This window comes from Felis catus, chromosome F1 (assembly GCF_018350175.1).
Source record: "Felis catus isolate Fca126 chromosome F1, F.catus_Fca126_mat1.0, whole genome shotgun sequence".
In the NCBI taxonomy this organism is placed as follows: Eukaryota; Metazoa; Chordata; class Mammalia; order Carnivora; family Felidae; genus Felis; species Felis catus.
Genome location: NC_058384.1, coordinates 32,400,038 through 32,419,695, shown reverse-complemented (window position 1 = coordinate 32,419,695; position 19,658 = coordinate 32,400,038). Strand labels below are relative to the sequence as shown.

Sequence of the window (19,658 nt, the reverse complement as noted above, 5' to 3'; positions counted from 1 at the left end):
GCTGCTGTAATGGCCCCACTCCAGGGGCTATACTTTGAGAACCACTGTTACAGAGTGATTGATTTATTCACCGTGCTCTGAATGCAATTTACATGTTTTTGGTCAAGTCTGCCATTGCTGCGCATTTCTTTTACTGATATACTTGTCTGTGTCTTCTTTGAACAGGTATTTTGACGTTGGACTGCATGATTTCTTAATCAGGTAAGCCCATCATTTTAATTCTAGATATCATTGCATAGCATGTCTGTTATGGAAGACTGAGATGAAAATACAATCCTTTTTAAATATTTTGTTAAATAATGGCAATTGTATACTTGTCAAAAAAAAAAAAACCCCACACACTGCTAACATCACGGTGTTTTGGGCCTCCAAGAATTGCACGCAAAATTATCCTTTTTTTAAACAGTCAGAGGAACTTCTGTGTAAAGCGGTTTATAGCTAAAGTGGTAGTTTCCCAAAAGCATGGGCAAACTTGTTCCAAGTGCTGGGCTGCTGGGAAGACAAATAGAGAAATGAAGAGAGTCAGCTTGCCTTCATACCTTAAACAACCCACTTCACCAATTTTCCCTCCATTGAATTTAAGCTTTTAAAGTTGAATCTACTGGTTGTTTTATAGTCATGCAGATACAACCTCGTTCATAATTGGAAGAGATTACAGATGGCAGTTTATATCCTAAGTTTATTGGTGATTTTTACCAGAGTGGCTTATGGGGCATATTAATTCCAAATAGCTATTAAATCAAACAGAGGTTAAATGGAAATATACCAGAATACTAACAGGGCTGGTAAAAATTTGCATATTTTTCTGCTGTCAACTTTGCTGTATTTTCTAGATTTTTTTGTATTGGGCATGTATTATTCTAATAATGGTGAAAAATGGTCATAAAAAACACTTGTCAGAAAGGCACGTGAGAAGCAATAATGGTTTCCGAAGGGACTGTAAGCTAGTGATTACAAGGGAACTGGAAATTATGTAGAGTGATTTGCTTTCTGCAAATAGGAGACTGTAAATGCTAATTCTAAGAGTCTGCTAATACACAGTTATAAATCCCATGTGATTTTCTGGGTAGGTGTTACAGTGGTTCAGCTCACCACCATGCAGGGCCGTCTTTCTGTGGGTAAGATGCTGTCTGAAGGGAAACGTGCATCATTGGCATCGCCTTTATCCTAAACCCACAACATTTCCTTCGTGCTGCGTCACATACAGTGGTGTTCCAAGAAAGGCCACCCACACCTCGTCATTTCTCCAGGGCCTCATCCAAAGGTGTGCATTGAGATCTTTTTGGCCCACCCTAGGCCCAAGGAATATAGATTTCCCTAGCATTCTCCAGGATATCACACATAGATGGTAGTGCGTTAACTACTACCCTTGATGCATTAAAGGGTAAATGCATTACAGCAGGAGGGATGAAAGACCAGAGTTCACCGAAAAGGCAGGCATGAGGATTCCATGTGTACGCTGATAAAAGCAGTCTGGGTACACTTCCAGGAGTGGTTTGGATTTTTGAGTTAGTGTCTTTGGTACTTTGTCCTGCTACCATGCCACTGTTCACCTGATCCTTGTGGCGGATGCAAGTTTGTACTTTATTTTCTCTACTAACTTTCTTGAGGGCAGGGAACGTGTCTTAGTCACCTTTCTGTGATTAGATTGTAGAGTCAACCTTCAACAAACATTTGTGCTTCGAGTGAATGAACAAAATGAGGCAGAAAGGACAAGGAGGGCAAGGATTAAGAAGAAACTGTTCAGCCATTTATTCAACAAAGAATTATCAATCCTGTCGTGGGCCATGTACTTGGATACGTCTGGGAATACCACTATGAGAAAAACAGGCATTTTTTTTTTCAACGTTTATTTATTTTTGCGACAGAGAGAGACAGAGCATGAACGGGGGAGGGGCAGAGAGAGAGGGAGACACAGAATCGGAAACAGGCTCGGAGCCATCAGCCCAGAGCCTGACGCGGGGCTCGAACTCCCGGACCGCGAGATCGTGACCTGGCTGAAGTCGGACGCTTAACCGACTGCTCCACCCAGGCGCCCCAAACAGGCATTTGATTTAAAGCTTTCCCTGAGCTTATCACTTGCCAGGCTTATGGTGTGAGGGGCCTTGAGGTGGGGGGAGGGGTGGTCTGCCTCTGGGACCCCTCCTGCCTTTCCTTCTTCTGGGACCCAACCGCATTTCCTGTGTTGGGTGGGGAGGAGGGAAAGGGGGAAGTTCAGTGTTTCTAATGTAACTGGTGCTGGGATCCCTTTGTCCTGGCGGTTGGCCCTTTTGGGTGGTACTGGTGAGATGCTCTAACTCGTCACCTTAGTGTTCTGTGAACCAAGCAGAAGTAGGGGTTAAGGCTTCTTTCTGCCCTGACATCTCTCTGCAGTTGTCCTTTCCTTTGCTCTGGTAAGGGCAGAGCAAATCAACATGTTTGTTGTGTATCCACTTGGGGAATGAGGGGGTCAGTCTCCCCTTCTTGCAGGAGTGCCCAGTCTCTGTGATGAAGTCTCCTCATTCCACCCCCTTCCCCCATGGCCATGATACACTCTGCACCAAGCCAAGAATTTGAAGACTCTGAGTTCCTTCCTTTATGCTCCTCCCAGTTTGGGAGCTGGAGGATAGAGATGTTGGGGGGAGGTAGTTGCTGGGAGCCTCCAGTTCTCCATCTCTTAGGAATCCCAGGATGGGGTGGAGGTATCACCCCTTTATTTGTAGCTCCCTTTAGAAATGCATCCTTTCTGCTCCTGGCTTGGGAGGTTAAGACTGAAGGGGACTGAGCACTGTTTCTCATGGGCGCCTTAGTGAGAACTATTTCACTGGCATGATGGCCTTGAAGTCAGGTTGAAGTGGGTTGGGGCACTGTGTGAGGGGCGGGTGATGGAGTGGCAGCAGCAACTGTCTCAAGGAGTTAAGCAGTGGGGGTGCCTGGGTGGCTCGGTCATTTGAGCATCTCACTCGACTTCTGCTTGGGTCATGATCCCAGGGTCATGGGATCCAGCCCTCATGTTGGGCTCTGTGCTGAGCGTGGAGTATGTTTGAGATTCTGTCTCTCTCCCCCTCTCAGTCTCCCTCTGCCCCTCCCCTGCTCACGCTCCCTCTGTCTGTGTGTGTGTGTGTGTGTGTGTGTGTGTGTGTGTGTGTCTCAAAAGAAAAAAAAAAGGAGTTAAGCTGTGAAGGAGAAGGAAGAAAGGCCAGGCAGCTGGTGGAGAGGGTGGTTTGAGTGGAGATTTTTTTCTTTTTAATTGGAGGGGCTCTTGTATTTAGTCACCAGAAGGTGTTAAGTGTCCTTTAGACTTAGAGAAAGTGGTTTCAGTTGGGTGGAGAGAAGCAGCAAGTGATTGCCCTGGGAGCTGGGAAGCAAAGGCAGGGAGTGGTGTCTTTGCGGCCCACAGAGCAATGGCATTTTCCTGTTACTCAGTCACTGCAGAGAACTGTAGGGTTGGAAGAGTGAGGCAGTGCTGCTTGAATCCTTCTCACCCTGTATTGGCTAAGAGAAGAAAATATATTCCCTTTGTAAAAGAGGAGGTGTTGGAGAAATTGGCATCGATTTTTTTTTAATTAACTACATTCATTGGCTACAACAAGCTCTTAACATGTACTCTGGGTCATCGGCTGTATTGAACACTTTGTGTTTGCCATAAGAGAAACTGCAGCCTCCCTGAAATTAATCAGCTGCATCTTTTATGTTGATGGAAGCAATGTCGACTTCTCTGGAATGACATAAATTTCCACAAAGCCAGGAGCCCTATCTGTAATCCCAGCCCAGGCAACTGCAAGGTGGGGCATGCTTCCCTTTAAGCTGTTGGGGTATTTCACTGAGCTGTGGGGCAGGAAGGAGCTGTCACGTTTAATGAAATGTGAGCATTTTTGGTATTGGTGTTTTATGACGACTGTGGGAAAATCGAGTGACCTCAGTCCTTCCAAATCTCACAGAAATCAAAGGAAAGACTTTCAGGAAACAGTAATCACAACTCACTTAAGAATAGCCCCAGAAGAAGGCTCTTGGTTGGGATTCTTAATGTAACTCTACAAAAGAAAAAGGAAAAAAAAAAAAAAAAAGCCCAATCTGGGAAGAGAGATTATGGAAGAAAATAGCTCTGTTTCATTTTAAAGACCAGGGTAGCGTGTTTAAGTTTAGCTTAGTTTAGTTTTGGCAAGGAAGTAAAAATGATTAGTGATGTTGGGTTGGATTCTTGCTGACTGAGGCATTTTTCTCTCTTTTTTAAAGTTTATTGATTTGAGAGAGAGGTGGGAGTTGTGAGCAGGGGAGGGCAGAGAGTGGGGCGGGGGGCAGGGAGGGGAGAGGGAGAATCCTCAGCAGACTCCACATTAGCACAGAGCTCGATGCCTGGCTCAGGCTCCATCTCAGGAAACGTGAGATCACCACCTGAGCCCAAATCAAGAGTCAGACACTTAACTGACTGAGCCACCCAGGCGTCCCCAGGCATTTTTCCATTTTACCCAGAGTTGTAGGCAGCTGCACCCTTCTTACAAACGCACGCTGTAACTGCTTTGTACCTGCCCTCCTGCCCTTCTCTGAGTTCCTCACATTAGGGAATAGTTTTAAGTGATACAGGATGTCATCCTGACTTTCAAAAGAAGACCTGAAGCCATCCATCTTCTGTGATGTCTGAAAGATTAGATTTGTCTGTCTTCCTTTTACAATTTTTGCATTGCCATTAGTCTTACACATTTAAAAATTAGAAAAAATACTACCTGTACTTTCATCTTCTTTTCTATATTATTTATACTCAGCTATATAATTCATTTCAAATAAGAATTTTTTTTTTGTAAATAGCAAAATAAGTTTTCTTTACCACTATTTTCCATTTTTATTCTAAAGATCATGTGTGAGTACATCAGAGTCGCTACTTTTGTCCTAAGGATAGTGTCTTGATGTCCTGTCAGGACTAGCAGAAACGCAGTGTGGGCTCCTGCCACTGATACTTCTTCGGCAAATAGAAAACGTCACTGAGCCTCTGGTGTGGCCCTAAAGCTATTTGAGATCTCCAGAGTAGAAGAGAAATTCCTTTCTGTGAGTAAACAGATTCTGCTTTTAGAATGGTGTTCAATATAGTGTAGATTTAATCCTACAGAGATGCTAATGTTTGTATGAAACAGTGTATGCCCCTGTGAAGCGTTTTGCTCTGGTGAGAGAGAAGGTAGAATGGGAGAACTGTTCACTTGTGGTGCCTTTTGTTCCTCTGGAGGGGGATCCTGAGATTCCAGCACAGTCTGGAGTCTTTGAATTGCCAGAGGGCAGCGAATTGCAGTAATGTGTGAATTAATGGCTCACTGAATTCTGAAAGGCACAAAGCTGCTTTTGGCTTTCCCTGGGTGACACCCTATACCCGACCCATTCATAAAACTAGCTCTAGCACAGAATAGAAGGGTTGTTTGGGCTAAAAAATGTTGGTGTTTTGAGCTTCATGAATCACAGGGCAGTTTTTTAACCTCCTTTATTTCGAGCACCACAAAGTCTACCACCACATTTGCTGTAGTCAATTGTAGCATTCATGGTGTTGACAAAGAAGTCTGCTCACCATCATTTGAAATATGTCTTGGATTCTGTGATGTGTGAAATGTTCAAAAGAGTCTGCCTTTAAGAAGGCAAGCAGTCAAATGAAGGATTAATTTGGGCTAAAGACTCCTCCCGAGAAGAAGGAAGAGAGCTGGGGATAAGCCTCCCTCTTTCCTTAGGATAGTTGATCCCCGTTTAGGCTCTAAGCTGCTCTGGAAACAGAGGTTAAGGAGAGGAAGGTAGGCATTTGGCCCTGGAAGTAAGAACCAGATGGTAATAGGAAGATAATTAGCATCTGTATTCAGTCTAGGAGTTTAGAAACACTAAAATGCATACGTGAAACATCTAAAGATATATATATATATGTGTGTGTGTGTGTGTATATATATATACATACACACACATATGTATGTGTGTATACATATATGTGTATATATGTGTATATATACACACACACAAGATGCGTATATATGCATATATATATACAGGCGTTTTGTCTCTGAGTTATTGTATGTGTGTGTAGATATTTTTGTACATAAATATAAAAGAAAGATAAAACTGTTATGTATATATTCTAAACACACACATAAGATAATTCAGAGGCAAAATACCTGATTTGTTACATAGGATTTTAGATGTTTTTAAATTAATTTTTTTATTTTTTAGGGGTGCCTGGGTGGCTCAGTCAGTTAAGCCTCTGACTCTTGGTTTTGGCTCAAGTCATGATCTCGTGGTTTGTGGGTTTGAGCCCCATATCAGGCTCCATAGCTGGCAGCATGGAGCCTGCTTTGGATTCTCTCCCTCCCTCTCTGCCCCTCCCCGACTCATGTGTTCTCTCTCTCTCTCTCAAAATAAATAAACTTAAAAAAAATTATTTTTTAATTTATTTTATGTATTTTTATTTTTATTTTTTTTTAAATTTTTTTTACCTTTATTTATTTTTTTGAGACCGAGAGAGACAGAGCATGAACGGGGGAAGGTCAGAGAGAGAGAGGGGAGACACAGAATCCGAAACAGGCTCCAGGCTCCGAGCTGTCGGCACAGAGCCCGATGCGGGGCTCAAACTCACAGACTCTGAGATCACAACCTGAGCCGAAGTCGGACGCTCAACCGACTGAGCCACCCAGGTGCCCCTATTTTTATTTTTTTGAAAGAGAGAGGGAGAGAGAGTGTGTGCAGAGGGGCAAAGGAAGTGAGAGAGAATCTTAAGCACGCTCCATGCTCCATGCAGATCCTGGTGCTGGGCTTGATCACACGTCCCTGGGATCATGACCTGAGCCAAAATCGAGAATTGATCTGACTGAGCCACCCAGGTGCCCCTAGGATTCTGGAGTTTTAATTTTATAAATATAACGTGGAAGTCAACTTTCGTTTGTCCAAGGAAATAAATTTTAATAGTGGCATGGAAAGCAAATGTGCTGATTAAGAGCTGCTCCCACCTGAGGTGAGCCTAAACTCTGCGTCTTTGCAGTCCTAATTAGGCCCTGCTGATTTTCTCTTTGTGGCAACTGGAAGGGAGAAGTGGCACCTGGGGGAGCCACCAAGTGTCTTTTGTCCCTGCCTGCTGCAAGCTCATCTTCTCTGAAGCGACTGCAGTAGCACAGCATTCTTTTTAAACCTTTCTTTCATTCCACTTGTGGTTTATGAAAACCAGCAGCTAATGATCTGTGTGGTGTTCCGGTAACAAAGTGTTTTAAATAAAAAGTGAAGAAAGCCAGAGTCCAAAGCAGGCCCGACAGAGGCAGTTAATGAAAGTGCAGGCAGGGTGCTGAAGAGAAGCTATCCTGCTTCCATGGGGCTTCCCCCCCGCCTTTACCAGGCTGTCCCCACCCCCTTCCACGAGACTGTCCCCTCTTCCATGGCGCTGCCCTGCTTCCACCATCGTTCCTTTGCTCAGTTTCCCAATCCTGTTGAGTCTGTCTCCTTCACATCTTCCCCCTCACCCTTTCCTTCCTGTTTCTGGAGAAAGGATATGCACTTTTGTCTGAAACTCAGGCTTCTTACCTCCTACAGGTGTGGTGAGGTGGGATAATACATGGTAATCACTTGGCTCTGTGCCTGGAAACACTTGAGGACTCAGTAAGGGCTGGTTCTGTCCTTCTCCTCCCACCCCCTTACCTCTGGAATCAGAGTAGCAGGTTTGAGTTCTGGCCTTTCTCCTTCCACCAGTGTGACTTTAGGTAGCTCATTAACCCTTTCTGAGCCACTGGTTGCTCTTCTGTAAATTGCCTACTTACCTGATGCTGTCACTCCCTTCTCAGAACCAGTCGGTACTTCTCTTCCCTTCAGTCAAAATCGGACTATACCCTCATGTCCTGGGCCACCACAGTTGGTCTTCAGGCCGCCTTTCCACCTCATCTCACCATTATTTCCCTTTGCACAGTGGCCAAATGGAACCAAATGCGGCTTTCTGTCCCTCCCAAATTTCCTGGCTTCTTTCCTTTGCTCATGGGTTTCCTATGCCTGATTCGCCCATCCCTCCTCCACATCCAAATCCTGCCCCATCTCAAGTCCATCTCAATGCTGCCTCCTTCAAGCAGCCTTCCTCTTTCTCCCTTGATAGCACTACCTCCCAAGCTTCCAAGACCATGGGATTCTGCCAGAATATTTTAGATGGGGCAAGGTGGCAGGAATCAGTATCATTACCACTCGCTCCAGGTGACCCGTATGCTCAGGGAAGTTTGGAGCCTATAGCTTGCGCATCTCAAACATTCCTCCTCAACAGTGAGCTTTTTGAGAGCAGGGTCTGGTTCGTGAATACATTTCCAATAATACCCCATAGTGTCTAATGTACAGAGGGCCCTTTGAGAGGTCCAAACTTCTTGTTGTGAAATCAGTAAGTCCCGGAGAATGTAATGCGTAGTGTGGTGATTACAGCTGATAATACTGAATTGCAAATCTGAAAGTTGCTAAGAAAGTAGATCTTAAAAGTTCTCATTACACACACAAATTCATAACCACACGAGATGATGGTTGTTAACTAGACTTACCCTGGTGATCACTTTGCAACATACACATATTGGGCCTTTTATGCTGTGTACCTGAAATTTAATAGGATGTTTGTTAAAAGATACACTGAGGCGTGTGTAAAGTTTGAAGAGTTTATTTGAGCAAAAAGGAACCAAAACAGGGCAGTAAGCAATCTAGCCAGAGAGAAAGGAGCCCTGAGGAGCTGTATATAATGAAAGACTTGCATAGCCAGGAGAGAGTGGGAACAAAGCAAAAACTAGGCGAAAAACTGGATTGGTTTTTGCAGGGTTACTTTGCTTACTTTGCTAAGGGGAATGGCTGTGGTCTGTGGGTCACATTACCTAACCTGTGCTGATGTAGTGATTCCTGACTGACTGGTTTAAGATTCCATTTCTGGGAGAGTGGAAACTGCAGTTAAGTCTCCGTTTGATTAAGTCTCCATGTGGGGCTTAGCATTAGCAACTCCATTTTGGGTCTGTTGTCTTGTTTTTAACGTTATATGTCAATTATATCTCATTTTTTAAAAATGTAATGCTTTTTCCATTAAAACAAAAAGGAAAGCAACAGATTAAGTTCATTTCCTTCATGACAGAGCTGAAACCCAGTGTTCCCAGTCTGAGTGTAGGGTAGGGGGCTGCCTGAGCGTCTGGCACCATTAATTTTTTTTTTTTAATGTTTGAATGAATAAATTTTAACTCTTAAAAATGTAACGGACTTATTGGTAACCATCTCCTTATCTTTTCACATAATCCATTTCTGTAACCAGTAAGTGGTCCTAGTAGTCTTCCAGGAGCTGGGGGAAAGGCAGTGATAGGTGGACAATGTCCTGCCGTCAGTTGGCTTGCATTGCAGTGGGTGGAGACAGAATACACAAGCAAACAAGTCAGTGGGCACAGTGACTCCCATGAGGTGATGGGAGGGCACGGGCTGAGAGCCATTTGTGACCGCACGGGAAAGATAGGAAAGGCTTCTCTGAGGCACCTGGGGACACTGAGCAGAGATGTGAGTGAGGAGGAGGAGGCAGCCAGAGCAGGGTCTGGGCTAGGCTGTTCCAGGCAGGGAGCAGGGCAGGCGCCGAGGCCCTGAGATGAAGAGGAGGCCCGTGAGGAATAGAAGGGAAGGAAGCTGTGGGGCTTGCAGGGTCATGGAGCAAGGAATCCACAGAAGTCTGGAGGCAGAGGCCACTGCCAGACTGTGGAGAGGATTGGGTTCCCTTTTAAAGCCCACTGGAAGGTTGTAAGTAGGGGAGTAACATGATTTGATTTATATTTTTTAAAACTCACTGCGACAGGCTGAGCTGGCAAGTTAGTGAAATTGGGATTCTTAAACCTCAGCCATTGCCATGCTGCTCCACCCCAAGCTGGAGCTCGGTGACCCAGGCCTGTCCTTGCTCCCCAGGGAAGGTTCTCTGACAACCAGCTGCTGTGAGAGCTGCTCTGCTGAGGAACAATAGCCCCAAACTACCCTTCTATTTCCCTCTGCTTATGTTTGCTTGGTATATTGTAAAAGGTATGGTTGTGCACATGGGCATTAACTTGGAGGCAATGAAACCATGGTGGAACGTGGCAGTAGGCCCTCTCTAGAAGCATGGGCAGCTGGAGAGAGTGGGGTTGGCTCCAGGAGGCTCGCTCAGAATGGAGGTTTGCAGCCTTCCCCTGGTGAGAAGTAACCATCTTGTCTTGGGAGCTCCCTACAAGCCCAGCCTCTCGCTCTTCCCTGGAACTTTATCTGCAGGGTCTCCGAAGGCCCGTTCTCAGCCCTCAGCACTCCTCTCCCAGTGCCTCTCTTCTTGGATGTCAGCCACTGTTAGGACAGGAGGCCTCCTACATCCACAACGCTGGCTCCCCCCTGGGGCTGCCTGGAGCAGAGTCCCATCTGGTTTGCTCCTGAAAGGCCTCACATAAGGCATTGGTGTTTTCTCCCCTTTCTTGTCAAAAACCACGCCCCCTCCCCCGGCTTCACCCATCACGGTCACAGTCCAAGACAGCTTTTCTTATTTATTGTCCAGACTGAAACACTTGGAGTGGCTTGTGGTCCTTTCCTTTCTTTGTAGAATCTGGGGGTTGGAATGGCCTTGATGATTATGCTCCACATTACAGTAATTTTCAGCTCTTAGAAGATTTCTTAGATCTACTTTGCTTCTGTCTTACTGCCACTTTTAAGGAAGAAGTTTTTAGAATTCTTCATCTTCACGGCTGTGCTATATTAGGTTTGTTAATTAGAAAACCCAGATTAAAAAAAAGAAAACTAAAAGAAACCCTTCATGTTCTTGAGAGTTGAAATGCAGAATTCACTTCCTACCATACATAGCTTCTATCAATACAGATGTTCCAGGGAATAAATGTATCTTTTAAAAAAATCAAGAAGAGCCACTGGTGAATTAATTGAGAAAATTTGCAATGTAGAGACATTATTTTAAGTGTAAAAAGCTCTGAGTCAGGGATGCTGCTGAGCAAGACAGGCTGTGAGATCCACGCGGTCTGAGCTAGTGCAGATGGGTTATTTACTTGACAGGACATTTGTTAAGTAATGATGGTGGTGCTGCCTCTTTTTCGAATTCTTTTTCTAGTTCCTGGGATCATTCTGCCCTATGGGGTTTCCATGCCAGATGGAAGCCAGAAATTTGCTTTCCTGCGGTGTGGGAAGGGTCTCAGATTCCCCCTTCCCTCTATTTTAGACTCCGATGAGAACAGGTACGTGCAGGTAGGACCTGGAATGCATGCTGGTGAGCCTGGCGGCAGTGCCTTCCAGCTTTGAGAGGCAGAGGTCCGGGTTTGGGGCCTCTCACCCAGCACTGGTGATTGGGAGCCTCTCCCCTGAGCCAAGTGGCAGGCACGGTAGGGTCCCCGTCACTACTCCAGCAGTGGTAGTATGATTTGTCCTGACCGCATAGCCTCCAAGCCTGGCTTTGAGACCCTCTCTCAGAGACTGTGCAAATTGCTGATCCTTCTTTAATAAATCCCTTTCATATTAAAACTAATCGGAGTGGGTTCTGTAATTTGCAATGACAATATCTGATGGGGTTACTTACCCAATGAAATTTGGTATGTCTAGTGGAGCGGAGACAGTGTGTGATCTTTACTCGGCTTTGCCCATGAGCTGCTTCAGTTCCACACGCCAGAGTCAGAACTGCAGCTATTTTTACATCAGAACAGAAGCAGTCCACGAAGTGGCAAGGACACTGGATCAGATGCAGAGGACCACGGCAGTAGTCTGCCTTTCTGCTCTCTTGGCTGTAATGACTTCATGCAAGTGTCTTCTCCTGTTTGGACCTCAGCTTCCTTATTTGTGAAATGAGAGAATTATACCCGATAAACTCCAAGGTCCCTTCCAATCTCAGCAGTCTTTGATAAGCAGCTTTGGTGTGTTTAATACTAGAGGGCCACTTGTGTTGTCCAGATTTACAATATAGTAGCTACTAGCTATATTATTTATTATAAATAAAATATAAATGACTAAAAGTCAACACAACTGTAAGTTCAGTTCCTTAGTGGCACTAGCTACATTTTAAGTGCTTAATAGCCATGAGTAGCTACTGGCTACCTTATTGGACAGTGCAGAGCAGAGATAGAACATTTCTGTCATCACAGAACATTCTCTGGCCTAACACTGGTCTACATGATAATGCCATCTGTCTACTTCCCTTGTAGAGATGCTGGGTGTTCTGTTGTATTTCTGCCTGCCCAGTTGAATGATAAGCTTCTACCTTATTAGCCATTCAGCTTGCCTCAAATGGGACTCCTTATTTACCTCCCCTCATGTCCCAACCCTACTCTTCTCCCTCCCCCAGCCACCCCCCCCCAACCCCCCCATCAACCAGAGTAGAAGCCCTGGGGATATTCTGGAAATGTCCTACTTCCTCACGCCCCATATCCATTTTGGTTCCTAAATTCTGTTAGTTCCTCCTATAGATATTAACTGCACATGCTCATACACCATAACTGAAACCCACTTCATCTTTCACTTGCCTTCTATTGTGAACCTCACCTTTATTTTCTTCTTTCCAGTCAGTCCCCTCGGGCCCAAGGGCATTGAATCAAAATAGCTTAGAAACAAAAATCAGTTTTAATTAGCCCCCTCCTCCCTCAAGCATCTGTTCAAGGGCTTTTTCTAAGACCTCACAGCCCTGTGAGCATTCTCTTTAAATTTCTTTTTGTTCCCTGAGCAAGACTTGCTAGTTCATTTTCTTCTTTCTGTGCACGCCTGTCCCCTCTTTCTGCAGAGGCCTTCTTGGCAGCTGGTTTGGAGGACACCTCTTTTGCTAAGCCCTGCTGACTTCCCTGGAAGAGCTAGATGCCCCCATGGGCGCGCTCTGTCTTGGCTGACCACAGTCAGTGGCTTGGGGTCCGGGCTCAGGCGGCCTGGGTTTGAGAGCTGTTTGCATCACTGTTGAGTCCATGAGCAACTAGGCAGCTCCGTGCTTGACTTTTCACATCAGTAAGTGGGTATTAATAGTGATACCTACTTAACGGGTTTTTGTTTTTTTGAGGATTAAATGGCATAATATGCATCAAGTGCTTAAATGGCGTTCAGCGGAGTGAACACTTGGTAATTGTTAGTTGTCGTCATCACCATCATCATTGTCATCATACTTGCCACCTCTGAAGGCCAGAACTGGGAGCTTGGTTTCTTCTGCATTTTCCTTTGAGCACCTGGCAACGGGTGGTTGTGCCCATAGGTTAGAGATGGCTGTAGGCCAAATCCAAGCCAGCTCTGGCACTTACTAGTTATATGGCTTTACCAGCAAGTTTTTTAATATTACCGCTTCAGTTTCCCCTTTGTGAAATGTTGCCTTAGGAAGACAGTCAGATACTTCAAAATTTTGGGTTAAACCAAGCAAATAAGTAAGCGCCAACTGGGTGAGATCAATCATTCTAAATGTATGGATCCATTCACTTATTTATCAGTCTTGGTACCCACTCTCCCCTACTCAGTACTTGAAACACAGTAGTTAGCAAAAGGAACATAGTTCCTACACTCATGGAGCTTAGGGTTTAGGAGCAGAGAAGTGTTTGTCAAAGAGCATATGCGTGTCTGGAAAGGTACAGCAGCCAGTAGTGCCAAAAAGGAGAGACACATGGTCCTACGGGTGTGTGTCACAAAGCACCTGATTTAGGTGGGATCAGGCTGGGGGAGAGCCCGCCATGGGGAAGGTTCCCCTAGGAAGCAATGCTTGGGGTCAAGGGTGGGGGGAAAAACATACCCAAAGCTGGGGTGGAGGGTCAGGGTGTATTCCACGAGAAAGAAAAGAAAGAAGGTCCTTGTGGTTGGAACATGGAGTGAGGCTGGGAAGTTGTCCTGGGCCAGGCTGTGCAAGGCTTTCCATGCCATTTGGAAGGTCAAAGTCAGGCCAAGATTCTAAGCAGTAACTCGGAAATGAGAGACTAGGAAGTTTGCTGGGAAAGTGTAGCTGTAGTCAAAACGGACATATGCACGTGTATCCTAGCATGTCGAAAGTCCTCACTTGGACGATGGCATTGGCCTACTGAAGAAGAAAGCTTCAATAGAAAATGTATAGTACAGCCTGCTAATTAATATACTAGAGTAGAGGATCCTTCGTGAGGAATATCATCACCAGTGCTAATAATACCAACATTTGCAGTGATGTACACTTTCGTATTAATTAGAGCAGATTCATTTGCATCCACACAGCTCAGCCCAATGAAAAGAAAGAGTGTGTGACAGTATCCTTGGTGAGCTGGGAATTGGGTATACCCTGCAGTCTGTGGGAATAAGGAGTTGCTGGGATACCAGAGAATAGGTATGATGCTGTGAGTCCATGTAGTAAGTTACTTCTCCATCATTTGTTTCGGAGGATTGTCAAAATCCCAGTGTGCTCATGGGAATGTTATGCCTTCAAACATTGCTTATTAAGAAGTGCAGCCTGGGAATCGTGGGGTTGGTTCCAAATATTGGTCAACATTTATGACCCAGTTGTGTTGCAGTGAGGGTGCATGCTGTGTAGCTGGTGTTCATTAGACACAACACTAAAGCAAGCAGGCTGTGAGGAATGGGGTCACCTTGCTGTGGGGCAGGAGCTTAGTAAGGCACCAGCCTAGTATCAGGAGGTCAGTATATGCGAAGAGTTGTGTTAAGATTTCCTTCCTGAGGGTCATGGACCCTCTATACTCTGGCTATTCAGTATCTTTGGAACACAGTCTCGCTTTTGGAGAATTTCTGGCCATAGGAAATCTACCTCCTCCAAGCACAAGTCAAAAGTCACTTTCTGGGTCTCCCTTGTATCTCGGGTCAGAATGTATCCCAGGCCGTCACTCAGATGTATCAGAGTGGTAACTTTGATTTAGAACAGACCACAAGAAAGGTCCCACAGAAGTGTTTCTGGTAAGGGTGGTGGAGAGAAGTGCAGCTTCCAGATCAGCCTAGACGGGCTGATCTCACGTCTGTGGTAACAGCCACAGCACCGCTGGCATCTGCAGAGCAGTCTGGTTCCCCGATCATCTCCGAGCCTGACCTGATCTGCTGGCCCACCCAGATATTCTGTGACCTAATGTCCTTTAAGACATTCCTTTTGTGCTTAAATTAGCTAGAGTGGATTCTGTTGATTGCAATGAAAAACTCTATCACACTATGTAAATGAGCGTGGTCAAGGCCGTAAGTAGGTCTCTTCTCACAGAACTCAGTGCTGAAGAGGGACCACAGGAATCTCAAGGTCATTGGGTAGAGTTTAATTCTTTTAAGTATTGATATCAATTCAAGTGTTTCCACCAAAATGTGAGGCAACTTGAAAAACTTCAGGTTATATAAAATTGCACACGCAAAAACAATAAGATTTATGGAAAAAATAGAGTTGGATAGATCATTCAAAACCTACACAACTCTGTCCAGGACACTGAGAAACAGTAACAATCCTAATAAAAGTATTAGCACAACTGGGAAGTGTCACCCTGAATTCCTAGGAAATAAATAGTCTAGTGTCAGCCTTTATGGTGGAAGGGGCCCTAGGGAGGGGCCCAGGCTGCTGGGCTCTGGAGACAAGGGCAGAGGGAGGTGGGGGGAAGTACTCGCCAGCTTTGCACGGCTTGAGCCGTGACTGAGATGGGTGGCTCTGGGTCCCTGTTTTGTGGTGTTGTTCTACCCAGGGTCATGGAGAAGTGTGCCCAAGGTGCCTCTAAGAGCATGTGGTTCAGCTGGGCCAGTGGGAGCCAGAGACGGGATGAGTGGGTATCTGGACAGTAATGTAGGGCAGCTCTGCCAGTGAGCCTTGTGTTTGGATGCTTTTACTTGGGGGCTAAGAAAAAATACATAAAATCCGACCCAACTTCTGTTTTATATGGATATTGTCCTCCTATTTGCCAATTCCATAGGAACTACGGTATTTAAAGAAGTGTGTTATTGTCGACCAGACTGTATTTATTTCAGGTGTTCTTTAAACCTGAAAGGGTGGAGGACCCTTGGCCTCTAGGTAAAGGGACAGTGGGAAGAGGATTCCTGGCATGGGCTAAGAGGAGGAGCCCTGTTGGAAGAGTAGACTGTCATCATGGGAGGCTGCAGAGAGGTGGGAGAGCAGAGCGGTTAGAAGCACAGGCTGTGGCCTAGACCACCTGGATTTGAATTCCTACCCTGTTGCGTAGTAGGTCTGAGCCTTGATTTTATCATTTGTGAAGTGGAGACAATAATGATGCTATCTTACATTTGTTAATGCGTGTAAAACGCATGTACAACACTTAGCTCCCCAAGTGAGGACTGTTGTTGCCGACTTCTCATCCGTTTGTCTACAATACCATCTGCTTCAAGGACGAGGAGAAAGAACTCACGGGAAGTACCTCTCATGGGGTCTAACAGGTGCTCAGAACATCTTTGTTGATGGGAACTATCCACAGGGACCACAACCAACACTCTTTCCTTTCCTCCTCCTAAGGCAGCATGGAAACTGCTCAGTGGCCGAGGTGGGGCGATCTTTATTGAGAGGACAGATTCAGAAGCACATTCTGGCCTGGCAGGCTGTGAATCCTGGGTGCTTTGGAGTCATGTGAGATCCCACTGGAAGGTCAGGTCTTCGAAACAGATCCTGAAGAGAAAGGAAGAACAGCTTGCTGCCAGCCTGCTTTCAGTTGCGACCAGGCCATTTAAAATAAAAACACTTCAGAATCTGAAAGCCCACAGCATCTGTTTCTAATTGAAAGGTTATTTGCAGACAATATGTTTTTCATAGAGTGGCATGTGTAAGTGTTTATTAATACACTGAGTCTATTGCAGTGAAATCCATTTTGTCAATGGAAATAGATAATTATTTTTGAACCTTTTAATCACTTTTAAGCAAAATAATGAACTAGAAAGCATTTAGCGGAGAATGTGCATCTGATTACCCAAGCAAATTATTCAGCTGGGATGAGATGCAAATATATATCGTCTCCTTCTGCTCTACTGGAGGGTGGTTCCTCATTTTCTCTCTTGGTTCTGTGACATCTTTACTCTCATCTGGTACTTCAGACACCCATGATTCTAGTCCTAGATTTTTCATTTATTTCACAGCCTTGAGAAAGTCACTAGAAGTTTCTGGGCATCATTCACTTATCTGCAAAACACCTTAAGATTTAAAAGGTCCCTTCTCTCTCTGATCCTATATATCAGCAGAATTCTGTGACTTGATGGAAGTGGACAGATTCCTGTACACACTTGAGCAATTCAAGAATTCTGGTCTTCTCGAGGCCCCACACCAGAATTTAAAATACTAGATTTTCTGTTTCATTCAGCACCATGCACAGAGCTCATACTATACACAGAATATATTAAAGCCAATGAGGGGACAGAAAAGCAAGTAACTGCTTAATTTTTCTGTGATCTAGTTGGAGGCAGAAAACAAATACATGTGACATAATGAGAAAGATCAAGCCAGTCAGATATGCCAGAACTAAAGTGTTCTCTAATTGTATAATCTGGAAGAAAGGAAGGAAGGGTCCTACCAGAGAGTCTGGAGAATGGGACACAGACTTAAGGCAATTTTTATAATTAAATAATGGGACTTGGATTTACAGTATATTTGGTGAGCCAAATCTGGGCTATTTATCATCTTTCCATCCTGGTTTTTTTTTGGGGGGAGGGAGGGGGAGAATATAGGTGGGTGGGTCTTTCTCCCTCAATTTATGAGTGCCTTGGACACTTCTCTTTTTCCTTTGTGTTTGAAGATCTCATGACATCTAGGGTAGCACTTTAAGATAAATATCTTGAATTGGTGTAACACCCCTGATTCTCCCTTCCTGACCCTACCAGCGTTTGTTGGCACTGAACTTGAGCATGACCAGCAGAGGTGGTTGGTGAGATGGAGGTGAATGGCACAGAGGAGCCTGGCTCTCCGGTCGGTAGCTCTTTTGTTTGCTTCGGAAGACAGCATCTGTTGCAATGGTCAGCCCCAGGGAAGCAAGTATGGTCAAAATAGCCGCGTCACTGGAGGCGGCTCTCTGGCTTACTTCTGCAGATAGTCTTTGCGATGCTGACATGGGTCTGCACTTGCCTCCGAGGTCTGGGGTTGGTAGATAACCTGCAGCTTTCACCTGCGGAGAGCCTGCAGTCTTGTTGCTGATGCATCTTGCTGGGCAGGCAGGTGGGCAGCAGCTCTCTCGCCGTGTTTCAAGCGTGCCCATAGGGATGTTTTTGAGAGCAGCACAATCCTGTCACGCCATCACTGCTATCAGCTGGGGATCTTTGAAGGGGTTGTGTAGTCCTGCCAATGAAGGTACGGATAAAATGAGATTTTAGGGATTTTCTCTGGTAGTGATATCCCCACTTCTCTCTAATGAGGATATTAAGAGGTAATTAGGTAACTAAGGTAATTTAGTTTCACTAAAATTTGTTAACCTGAGAAATCAGCCCTGACTCTAAGAGCTAAAAACAGGCCTGGCGTAACTGAGTCTGTATTGGCACCTGGACGCTTGCTGTGGTGTCACAATGAAGAATGCTCGTGGGTTCCTAACATCACTGTGGGAGATGGGGGTGGGAAAACCATCGCTGCCAGTCAACCTCACAGAGCCGGTGAGAGAACTGGAAGCATCAGGCTGTGGTATAAAGTGCAAGAACATCTTCCCACACCTGCTGGCTACCCCAGCACTGGGCTAAATAGGCCTCGATATGCTGAATGCTCCCCTAGCTTCTCTTCTTGGTCCCGTTGGGCGGGAATCTGTGGGCCCAGAGTGGCATCTGACTCCTTCCTGGCTCTCTGATGGCTCATGCAGGGACCACTGGTTTTTCTTTTCAGGCTTCATACTATGTCACTGCACTGGTGCCCGGTTAGATTTGTGCACTCCTGTCATATTTAACTTGGCTACCTGAGGGCATGGAGTGATGATTATTCATATTACACAGAGTAGAGATGTATACGTTTTTCCCCATAGGGTATTGTTGTACTTTACTTACTAATTTATTAACTTGCTTGCATGCTCTTTTTATAAAGCAGTCCTCCACCCCATAAATCTCCCACTTGCTGTGCACATAAACAATAATAGAATTTCTGGAGAAAGGATTTAGATTTACAGATCACATCAGTACCAACATATGCACAGAATTGTACCACCTGTGTCTAACTTTCTGGCCATCGACAAAGACTATCTAGATTGGGTTTTGCTTTCCACGGATGTGCTAATAGTAGGATGCACTGTTGGAAGTTGCCCTTTGGTAGAGCTTTGGCTTTGTGTCCACATTTTCTTCACTAGTCTTCCTAACCAGCTGCCTGCTTTTTGTAAGATTGACTAGTTGTGTTGGTGTGCCAGGGAGGGGCACAGAGGCCTCTCTGGGACAGAACCAATGGAGAGATGGAATCGTAGCCCTTGGGGGGAGCTGCTGCTGTGCATAGAGCTCTGAGTTCTAGGACTCGGCCTCAGATACCAGCACCTCCGCTCCCTGGCCATGTGAATGTGCCTATCTCAGTCTCTGTTACCCAGCTGCCAAGGGAAGACAGTGACTAAGTCACAGGATTTTGTGAGGATTGGGTTAAACGATCTGTGTGGGAGAACTGAGTGCCATTGTAAAGTAGTATAAGGCTGGTTACTGGCCTGTTGCTCTAACCCACTTTGCTGAAATTCTGTGGGGGCAGGGGACCAGGAAACAGGGTGATGCCTTCTTGCCAATTTCTTTTCTTTTTTTTTAATTTTTAAAAATGTTTATTTATTTTTGAGAGAGAGAAAGATAGAGCATGAACGAGGGAGGGGCAGAGAGAGAGAGAGAGA

The 19,658-nt window shown here is 45.2% G+C and overlaps 1 protein-coding gene across 18 annotated transcripts in view; it reads left to right on the top strand.

Moving 5' to 3' along the window:
- The window catches only part of HHAT (hedgehog acyltransferase), a 318,442-nt gene that overhangs the window by 177,404 nt on the left and 121,380 nt on the right, over positions 1 to 19,658 (top strand). For all 18 annotated transcript variants that reach the window (XM_023247996.2, XM_045049167.1, XM_045049166.1 and 15 more), the window contains one exon: positions 166 to 201. In XM_023247996.2, the coding sequence (XP_023103764.2) occupies positions 166 to 201 (36 nt within the window). The remainder of the gene's footprint in view (positions 1 to 165; positions 202 to 19,658) is intronic.